Here is a 10,565-nt window from a genome sequence, read left to right on the forward strand (position 1 = left end):
GAAAGGTAGATGGAGATCCCTCCTGTCCGGAGCGGCCTGGGGACGGAGGGGCAGGTCCCCAGGAAGCGGCACCGCTAGCCAGAGCCTCCTCTCTGGCTTCTCTGTTATGCATGCTCAGTTCCAGGTTTTTCATGGAATTTGTTTGTGTTCTTGGATGGGAATTTGGGAATCCTGCCCACTGCAAGGCAGAAAAAAACCCCCTTGGGATGTTGTTTCTTGCACTTGGGTCGCTCGGGGCATGAGCGGAAAGGAAATACCTGCTGCGTTTTTCAGTCCCAGAGAATTAAACAAGTGAGAACACTGAATTTTGGTGTTTCTTTGTCTGCTACCATCTACACATCCGTATGGGTGTGTATGCACAGCCCAGAAACTGAGCATCAATGACAAGGAAGTCACAGAGGGACCCCGCAGGGTTTGCCCCCGCCGGCTTGCCGTGGCCTCGGGAGCGGCACCACAAGGTTCTTGAAATCAGAGCTCCTTGGTGACATTTATTTGATTTTCTTTTTTCTTTTTTTATTCTTTCTTTTTTTTCCCTCCATCCCTTTCACGCTGCTTTGTTGCCATTTCTGGATTTGAAGCACGACTTGGCCCTGAGGTTCCTTCACAGAAGCTTCTCTCTTTTTTTTTTTTCCCCTAGTTATATCCAGACAAAACTATTGTTTTCCAGGTGGAAAAGAGGTTTTTGAGGCCGTACCCTGCAGTAGCAGGGTGTGGAGATTTAAGGGTGCCGGCTTCTCTCCAGGACCCCCAGCAGCAGGGTGGCCGAGGCGCGTGATTTCTGCTGGGGGTGCTGAGCGCAGGGAGGCAGGGACGCGCGTCCGGTTTCCAGCTTGCCTTTACAACAAAATTGCAAGCCGTGCAATTGCTTAAAACCAAAATCAAAATCACGTGATTGCTCAAAATCAAATTAAACAGCTGCAGACAGGGAGCGGTGGATGCTCGGGTCCCTCACGCCGAGGTTTGCAGGGCTCGCGGTCGTGACGCCTCCGCGCGCAGCAGGAGCGGATCCCCCCCGAGCCGGCCCGGTGCTGGAGGGGTGATCCCGGCGAGAGGCAGATAAGGTTCATGCGGTCGGTGCTTTATACCTGCGGGGTGAAAAAGCATCAAAGGGGGCCGGTGCTGACCCCAGTGGTTTTTCCTGGAGCCCCCTGAGGATGCTGAATAGGTGGGGGAAAAAAAAATCTACTGACAGAGGCATGTCGTTTGAAATGAGAGAATGGAGGAGAAACTGTTTGGCGTGATGAGGATAATTAAAAAAGCTAGTAAAGCCAAGCTGATTATATGGCATATTATAAAACAATACTGTACTTAGGAGCCCAGCTATAAAAGTGCTATCTCATTCCTTGATATCACTTGTGGGAGCATTCGTGGCACTGAGGGCCGGAGTCTCCGTTGCTTTGCATATTTTGCAGTCATTTACAGCACCGCAAAGTGGATGTAAAATGCTCTCAGCCGTGGCAGCGCGTGGCAAATGCAGATTTGGCAGCATTTATAGGCACTTTGCACGGCTCTAAAAGGCGACGCAAGGTGCAAGCGCAGAGCAGCCGCCTCGGAGGTGTCCCCACGCCGCGCTGGGGCAGAGGGGGAGAGACACGGTCGTGCCTTGTGACAGCGGGATGGGTTTTCCAGGGGCTCAGGGAGAAACGGGGTATTTTATTCCCTGTCCTTTTTCGCTTTGCAGATGAGGATGATGCCAACAGGCTCGGAGAGAAGGTGATTCTCCGAGAGCAAGTCAAAGAGCTTTTCAATGAAAAATACGGTGAGTCTCCCATCTGCACGCATTGCCAAGCCAGTTTGGTTTTGCTGACAGCAGCCATAGTTAAAATTAATTCGACTGAAGGCCTCTATTTATAGGCTGAGCGCACGGCAGCCTGCTGCAGCACAGGTTTCGTCCCACTGCTTCTCGTTCCAGCCTGTCCCCGGGGACGTCCCCGTGTCTCGCTCCTGGCAGGTGGGACCGTGACCTTCTTGTTGACAGCTCCTCCTTGGCGAGGGGAGGGAGGATGGAAAAAAAAGCCACAGCTGAGAAGCGGCATTTGTTCAGTCTGGCATCAGCCTTTGATGTGTTTTTAACGTGTCCTGAGCTGGCGTGAGCCGTGGGGTGTGTGCTGAGCGTGCCTGCCCTGCGCCAGCGTGCTGGCAGGCAGCCCCTGCCTGTTCTGCCTGCCGGGCTGGCAGCAAGGCTGGAGCCGCAGCCCAACGTGAGGCACGGCCGGGGAAAAGCTCGCTGGAGCCGCGGCAGAAAAGGAGGTCAGGAGACTGAAGAAGATCTGCAAACGCTGTCTGCGGGCTCCTTGTGCTGCCTAGCAAAGCCCTCCTTCCACCCGTCGCTGGGAAAAGGCGCAGTAGGAATAGCGGGAGGGAAGGTAGGAGCCAGCCGCAGGATGCACGGCCCGAGCGGCGTCGCCCTCTCAGCCCTGCGGGTTCGGGCTGCCACCGCTCGTGGCTGTCCCCTCGCCGCCGTTGGGGCACGGCTGGCCCACGGGCTGGGTGGTTATTTCTCAGTCTGTGACTCCCCAGGGCTGCGCAGCCGGGCCACGGCGGCTCGGTGGCACCGCACCACTGCAGTGCGATGTCTTGCTGCTCTCCCCAAAATAATCGCCTGAAGGAGAAGGAAAATAGCCAAAATGATAGGAAAGCAGTGGGAAATACCATTTCCCTCCTTTCTCAAGTGTCCCCTTGTTAAGGCTCCTCACCCTTCCTGCAAACCCTGTTTATTTTGGGGTGCTGCTCGCAGCATGGGCTATGTGCTGCTTTGGGGTGGATCTGCCCCGTTGGAGGTGCCAGCGTGCGGGGGGGCTGGTCCCCGTGCTCTGAGCATCCCCAGCAGCACCTGCCCCGCGTGGGGGCTGAGCCCGCAGCAGATCCCTGCGTTCCCATGGTCCTGGCACCGTTTATGGAGCACAAGATGCCTGGTGGGCTCTAGGGACAAACTCCCCGCAAGGTGAGCCAGAGCTGTGGCTAAGGGGCAGCTCACGCCTTTGGGTTTGGGGGGGTGCAGGGACACAAGGCAAGAGCAGGTTCTTGCTATGAGGAGCAGCACGGGAGGGAGGGATGTTCACTGCTCCCCACAGTGCAGTGGGGGCACCCAGAGAGATGGGCAGCGGGTTTAAATCGCGCAGAAGGAAGTACTTTTAATGCAGCAAGGAATTAAATTGGGGTATTTCACAGCCATAGGATATTGTGGAGGCCAAAGGGATAAAGCTGTGTAAAAAATAGGCAAGAGCAATTCCTGCAGCACAGGTCCCTGGGGACTGTCGAATGCAGCATGCTGGATGCGATCTCCACCCCAGCGCCCCCCAAACCTGCTGACAGCCGGAGGCAAGAGGAGATGGACGAATCTCTCCCATTTGCCCTCTCTCCTGTGCTGCTGCTGCTGACCCAGCCACGGGCTGGTGCAAGTGTGGCGATGGGTGTGCTCTGCACGGAGCAGAGGTGGGTGTGCAAGCGCTGGTGCTGTGAAACAGCCCTCACCTGAGGCTCCTGGCAGGATCCGAAATGGAGACTAATGGAGCAGGCAATAAATTGGGCAGGAAGACGCGAAACGGCTGGGTGGGATGTGGCTGCAGCAAAGGTTGGGCATCACAGCAGCCGTGGCTTCCCAAAGGTCTCCCAGGGCTCTTGGGCCTTTGGTTGGTTGGATCTGGAGCCCTGTGGGGTAAAGCTGGTGTGTTGTCCTCTGCTCTGCCATTACAGGAGAGGCTCTGGGCTTGAACCGGCCCGTCATGGTGCCCTATAAACTCATCAGGGACAGTCCTGACGCCGTGGAGGTTACTGGGCTGCCGGATGATATCCCTTTCAGGAACCCCAATACCTATGACATCCATCGGCTGGAGAAGATCCTGAAGGCACGGGAGAACATCCGGATGGTGATTATAAACCAGCTCCAGTAAGTTCCCCCAGCTCTGCGACCGGGGAGTGTTTCTGTTTGTGGAGTGTTGCACTCGCTTCTCCAGCTGCGAGTGTGGCAAGTCACCACGGGGCCACTGGAGCGGGGCCACACCAGATAACGGGTCAGCTTAGAGACCCAGCTGAGTTATTTTGGGTTGCTTCCCTCCGGGGAGCGGTGGGGAAGCTCCATGTCCCATCTTTGCGCAGGGGGGTGTCGCAGGAGGAGGCTCGGGGTCGGGGTCCGGGCTGTGTCCCAGCGCGGGCACGTAGGGGAGAAATGCCGGGGTCCGCCTGCTCTGACCCTGCTTCTCTCTTACGCAGGCCGTTTGCCGAAATCTGCACCGAGGCCAAACAAACAGGTAAGGGGAGGGCTAAGAAATAACCGTGGCTTTCCCTGCCCTGTGGCAGAGAGAATATACGGGCAAAACGGAGGGGGGTTGTGGGGAGGCATTGGAACCTCCCGCACCCCCAGGGGAGCCTGGGGAGATGATACTGCCTGGAAAAGGCAAAGTCAGGCTCAGGAGCAAACCGTCCTCCAGACAACGGCACTTCTGTGAGCTGGGGAGAGAACGGGCTGCTAGATTCAAACTTTCATCATAGTCTGGAGGATTTGATTATCCCTTTCCCATTAGCAATTTACTCACCACGAGCAATTTATTCACTGGTTAAAGACCTTAATTTGAGCCATAATTTAGCAGTTGAGCTTCTAAGGAAACAAGGTTTCTGTGATCGCTGGGAATGTGTTCCTCTCTCTGTCGCATCCTCCCCAATAACTCTCAGCCAGTTTTAATCAAACGTGTCAGAATTAGCAGCCCCAGAGATAATTCAGATCCTATTAGCTTTAGGAAAATAGGTGGCTAGGTAGAGAAGGGAGATCTGGCAAGCGAGAGCACACCTGCAATGTGAAGTACAGAGAGATGCAGGAGAAACTTCATACGTGCAGATATATAGGGGGATATCAATATAGGCAGATATATATGGGCATGTTTGTCATCGCAGCTAGCACCTTCACAGCCCCAAAGCATCCAGCACGGACACAAGTCTGTGGGATATCAGGCTCTGTACATGCTGGAGTTTGGGGTTTGGGTTGGAAGGCACCTCCAAGATCACCTAGTTCCAACCCCCTGCCATTATTTTGGGGATTTTCTTTGCTGGCGCCTGAGCAAAGCTGGCAGTTCCGTGCCAGGCCGTGGTGGCCAGGCCTTGTCACCATCGGTGGCACAGCGGGTCACCGTGGGGGGACGCTCGGCGGGAGGCGAGGTCGGAGCGGCGGGAGGGGTCCCCGCATTGAGGGACTGCTGGCAGGGCTCGGACACCTCATGCCTTCCCTCCCTCCCTCCCTCCAGAGAAAGACACCAGCGTTCCCAAAAGGAAGCGGAAGAGGATCTCCGAAGGGAACTCGGTATCTTCCTCTTCCTCATCTTCCTCTTCCTCCTCTTCCAATATGGAGTCTACATCATCAACAAATCAGATCTCACTTGTGGTAAAGCCTTCCAAATATTAGGGGGGTTACTGCCTACCTATCTTTCTGCTTCAGGATGCTGCTCTCTGCTCTCCTTGAACCGTCACCACCTCCCTGCGCCTGACAAACACTATAAAGTGTGATGTAAAATGGCACGAGCAGGTTTGGCGAAGGAGGGGACGCAGCTTTGGGGCTCCCTTTTCCTGCTGGGTTTGTCTGGGGGAGGTCAGCAGAGCAAAGCGCCCGCTGCCCCTCGGGGCTCTCCCGCATCCGAGTGCCTCGGGGGGATGCTCGGCGTGAGACCAGCCCCAGCAAATCCCGCGACCCCACTGGGTTAAAACACCGGTGCTGGCGGCGGCGCCTCGGCCCCATGGCACCTCGCGGCAGCACCCAGCGGTTCCCCGTCGCTCCGGCTCCGTCCCGGGAGCAATGCAGAGCTCCAGCGTGCATCCAGACTGTGAAAATAGGAAATGAAATCAGGGAGATGCATCCCGCTGCTCTCCTCAGGGCTTGGCTTCAGTTGTGGATGATACCAAATGCTTTTTAAAAAATAACAATAAAAAAAGCACAAGTGAAATATAAATTTAGAAGGGTTTTTTTTTTTTTTTTGGTCAGGTTTGCCAGTGGTGTTTTGGTTTGGGGTTGGTTCTTTTATCTTATCTGGAAAGTGGGAGCAACAGCCCGTGTCGGAACATGTCAGAGATTTGATGTATGCATGGTTTTGTGTTGTGTCCTAACAGAGCCTTTTGCCTTCTTTTTCTCTCCCTCTCTTTCAGCAATGGCCCATGAACATGTACATGTTAGACTATGGTGGTCTAAACGTCCAGATCCCAGGACCTATTAACTATTAGACCTCAATACCGAATAAGAACCTCAAATGAAAGAATAAATAAATAAATGTAATTTATGTAAAAAGTGTATATTCCAATATGTATCAATGCCTTTTAGTTTTTCCAATGATTTTTACACTATATTCCTGCCATCAAGGCCTTTTTAAATAAAAATAAAAAGTGTTGCCTTGCTCTTAAAAGTACTTATTTTATTACGTATATTATTGATAAATAGTATTTATAGGTAAGAGTAAGTGCAAGAGGGCACCCCCAGACAGACCTTGTCGTGCTTTGGCTGCTCAATAAAATCCTTGGTGTCACCAGTGCTTGAAACCAAGAGGTTTGACACATTTTAATGCTTCAATTTTTTAGATCAAAGGCGTAAAAATGTACGTACCGAGCTGCAGGAGGAGTGGTACCAAACTGCAGTGGTGGCAGACGGGGGAACCAGCCCCATCAGAGACCTGCGCCTGGGAGTCCTGGTGGCTCTGGAGCCGGAGCAGGTTTGGGTTAAGCGGGAAGGAGGTTTCAGGCCCCCCCAAGGAACGAGATCCCCCCCCCACGGTCTCTCGTCTCTGGCCTCTGCCGCCCCACACTTGGAAAGGCACAGAGGCAATTTCGGTTGCGTGCGTTTAACTGGCTTCCGAAGCAGGAAAAGTTTTTCATCCGGTGAAGTTCTTCACTTTTTATGATTTTCTAAGAGGCTTTGATGCCTTACGGGGGGGAAGCTCCCGCAGTAAGAACGGGCTGATCCCACTGCTGCTCCACCGGTTCCATAACGCTGGAGACCAAGAGCTGCGAGCGTCATTGCTGAGAGTGTCCGGGGAGCCCCCGTCCCCTCCACGTGCCCTGGGCCACTTCACCCCGTAAAACCCAGTAAACTGAGGGATATTATTTGAAATTCTTTTCAAATATTTTACTTGCATTCCACTTGTAGCCTGCGGCAGCAGAAGCTAATGATGCCGACCACTGTTAGTAACCACCGCACGTATTTAACTTGTGCTTTGTGTCCGCTGAGAGCTGTGCACGGGCAAGACGTGGCGTGAGGGCGGCCCAAGAAGCCAACGAGAAGAAACATCCCGGCTTGTGTGTAGGTAAACGCAGCCCAGCAGGAACCCCCGGTGAAGCGAGATGCCCTGGCGCTTGTGGCTTCGGTGTCGTCCCAAGCAGCGATACGCGGTGTCACCGTTGGGTGACCGCTGCTGGGCATCCCCGCAGGCTGCGGGACGGGTCGCAGCCTTTCCACGGAGTAAACCTGTCCCGACAGCAGCGGCCGTGGTCTGCGGGGGGTGGACAGTAGCAGACACAGGGTCACAGTCACCCGTGACAGCTTTTCTGAGTGCAACGCACTGCTTTATTTGTTTTACGGGTTTTTGGTCTGCTTGAGGGTCTTTACAGGCCACGGGAGGGTTCTGATGGTGAGTAGAAGTGTTTCAGGGCAGCTGCAGTTTTGTTTCCTGGCTCCGGACTTGCATTTGCTGTGGAGGTAGATGCAAATGATCACATGAGATAATAAAAGCCCAAACAAATGTAGGAGACGGCACGAAGCCGAAAGAAGAGCAAAGATCTGTATCAGTGACCCCAATTAGAGATACAGTTTGACATCTGAGCAGTTGGCATCAAATCTGAAGTCTTTCATGTTTCTGCCTGATGCTCAAACCTGTGGCATCTCCAATTAGGAAACAAAGAAACACGATTCAGAGGTAGAAATACAATTTTCTCTTCCAAAATATCTGAAAGGGGCTTATTCACAGATCAAACCCCACTGAGGAGGTGTCTCTTAAGAGACACTCATTATATTTTGACTTTTTTTTTTTTTTGTGCCAGTAAAAAAAGTAAAGGTCTGATGCGGTAGCACGGAAGGCAGCAGCACAGTTCGGTAATGAGTGGAGGTGTTTGAGGTCTGCTGCTGGGCCCGGCACCCTGCGAACGCGCCGGCGGCTGGGGGGAGGCTGCTCGCGGGGCGTGGGTCTGGAGCGCTGCACCCTGCGCGGGGCCCTAATTGCTGCTGCTGAAAGGCGGGGGTGAACGCAGGCAGCGGAGATAAATTAGGGCACGGGAGCTACGCTGGGGACTAATGATTGAGCTCAGAAAGCCGAACGCAATCGTAAAGGCTGAGGATGGGGTGGGGAATGGAAGCCGAGCAAGGAGGCAGCGTAGGGCTGTTTCCTCGTTCTGCTTCTTCCCATCCCCGGCTCGGAGCCCCGTTAGGAAGATGGGGAGGGGAAGGCTGGCTGAGCCGCTCGGCACGGGCTGAGCCAAAGCTCTGTGAGCAGGTTTTCCTCCCTCAGTTTCTTGCTCCATCAGTTGGAGTTCCGCGTGCCCCAGCCCCGCTCGCCGAAGGGCAGCTCGTGTCCTGTCCTTCCTCGGCCGGGAAGCTCCGCGGCTGCCTGGCACCTCCAGCTGGGTTTTGAGGCTGTTGGCTTCTGGTAACAGATATATTTTTGGGAGAGAGTAGCAGTAATTCCCGCTGTAATTTCGGGGAGTTTCGGGGCCATAACATCCACTTTTCATTTTCCGTGGCTGGGGTGGGAAACTCCGGCCCGCGGTGCCTGCCTTTGCTCGTGGCCCAGGAGCGCTGACCCTTCCCACTCTGGAAAAATGATACATATGGCTTTACTACTGTTTTCCCTCAGCTGTAATTCTCGCAGCTTCCCTCATCTTGATCCTGCAGTTGCAGGGTATTTTTATACCCGGTTTTTGTGTGTAACGTGATTATCTGCTGAATGGGATCCGCTCCATTACAATTAGACAAGTGAAGATGCAGATCTTAACACTTGAGCCACGTTCCTCATTTATTACTTTTCAAAGACTTTGGTGAGGGGGTTTTTTTGTTGTTGTTTATGTGTTTACAAATCCAATAACAATCCTCATTAAGAGTTGCAAAACATGAAGCCATTTTGATCCCAGGCAGATGGCAGCTAAATGAAGTTTAATTAAAGAATGAGAGCTTTGATTCAAATCATTTTTAAAAAATATAGTGCACCGAGATGCTAGAGAACAGCGTAAACAGCATCTGGGCTTTTATTCAGAAGCCCGAACGCGTTTGTGAGGAAACACTTTGCAAACCCTTTCGGAGCAATCACGGGTTGAGGGCTGCAGGTTGATGGGCCGGCGCGGCCGGCCGGGCGCGTGCGAAACCTCCTTCCCCTGATGCTACGGCAGGGCTGGGAAACCGATACTGCAGCCACCAGCGAGGTCCTGCTTCCTTCTTTGGGTGGGGCTGTTGAATTTTTATTTTTGAAGAGTTCAGCTGATGCCAAAGCAAGACTTGATTTGAAATACAATCAAATTTCAGGCTGTTTTGCAGCAGTCGTTACACCCCACCCCTCCCCGCAGTAACCAGCCCCTTCCAGCAGCGTGGGAAGCACCATGGCCGGCATATACATTGCGTGGAGTCCTTTGTAGCCTACGTAGCATATAGCACGTCGCTTGTCAAAGGCTAAAGCTGATGAAATGGAGGCCGAGGTGTCGTGGGAGGCTCCGTCCCGGTGGTGCCAAGGTTGGACTCCCCGAGGAGCTCCTGGTCGGCTCCGGCAGGGGCTGGAGCACATTCCTGCAGGTCAAAGCCCGCGCGCCCGCCCGGCCGTAGCGGGGTTAAGGCCGACTGTGTGCTGGTGTGCAGGACAGCGCGACGGGGAAGCCTTTTGGAAGACCAAAATTTTCTGTGGTCCCGGTGAGAAGCAGGCACGGGTTTCTGTGCGGGCTCTTTCTCCGGCAGAGCGGGCACCCAGGGCCTTCCCAGGGGTGGCAGCCGCTCGACAGCGCAACGACTTTTATTTATTTATTTCATGTGTCCACAAGTTGTGTGACCTTCAGCCGTGGCTTTCCTTCCCCCATATAACTTGTGTGTGTGTGCGTGTGTGTGTGTATATATCTCTCTCTCATGTAACTTGTGCTTTTCCATCTCTTGGATTATTTTCTCCAGTTAACAGCTCAAACACCGTTCGGTTTAAACTGGTAACCCTATTGATTAGGATTACCTAACCCAGAGAAAGAAACCCCGCTGATGCGCCTGTGCCGCTGGCCGGGAGAGGCGGTGGGCAGTGGTGACGCTGGAGGCGCCGGGGTCAGTCGGGGGGACGGAGCGGTGGTGCTGCAATTCATGAGGACGCTGCCAGTGGAGCGTCCAAGTCTTTGGTTAAATCAACGTATTAAAGAGCTGTCTGAGACTGGGATTAACAGGTCCGTGGGGTCTAACGGCAGAGTGATGCAGCTGAACTGGCATGCTCTCATGCCACCATTAGCGTCTTCTCGTGAGTGGGGTTTTTTTGAGGGGTGATGTTTAAGCGGAACAAATCTCTGTGAGCCATCATTAAAGTTATTTATTGACTTTTTCCCTGATATGATTATGAAACAGGCACTCCTAGAAGGGCCAGGCT

The 10,565-nt window shown here is 53.6% G+C and overlaps 1 protein-coding gene across 6 annotated transcripts in view; it reads left to right on the plus strand.

Moving 5' to 3' along the window:
• Positions 1–6,506, plus strand: part of GTF2IRD1 (GTF2I repeat domain containing 1) — a 67,696-nt gene extending 61,190 nt beyond the window's left edge. For 3 of the 6 annotated variants that reach the window (XM_075771417.1, XM_075771419.1, XM_075771418.1), the window contains 5 exons: positions 1,682–1,759; positions 3,697–3,889; positions 4,213–4,250; positions 5,238–5,374; positions 6,130–6,383. In XM_075771417.1, the coding sequence (XP_075627532.1) occupies positions 1,682–1,759; positions 3,697–3,889; positions 4,213–4,250; positions 5,238–5,374; positions 6,130–6,204 (521 nt within the window). In that variant the 3' untranslated portion in view covers positions 6,205–6,383. Of the gene's footprint in view, positions 1–1,681; positions 1,760–3,696; positions 3,890–4,212; positions 4,251–5,237; positions 5,375–6,129 lie in introns of all 6 variants that reach the window. The other 3 variants (XM_075771420.1, XM_075771422.1, XM_075771416.1) reach the window with 2 other exon arrangements.
• The last annotated feature ends 4,059 nt before the right edge of the window (positions 6,507–10,565 follow it).

Source organism: Balearica regulorum, chromosome 19 (genome assembly GCF_011004875.1).
Source record: "Balearica regulorum gibbericeps isolate bBalReg1 chromosome 19, bBalReg1.pri, whole genome shotgun sequence".
In the NCBI taxonomy this organism is placed as follows: Eukaryota; Metazoa; Chordata; class Aves; order Gruiformes; family Gruidae; genus Balearica; species Balearica regulorum.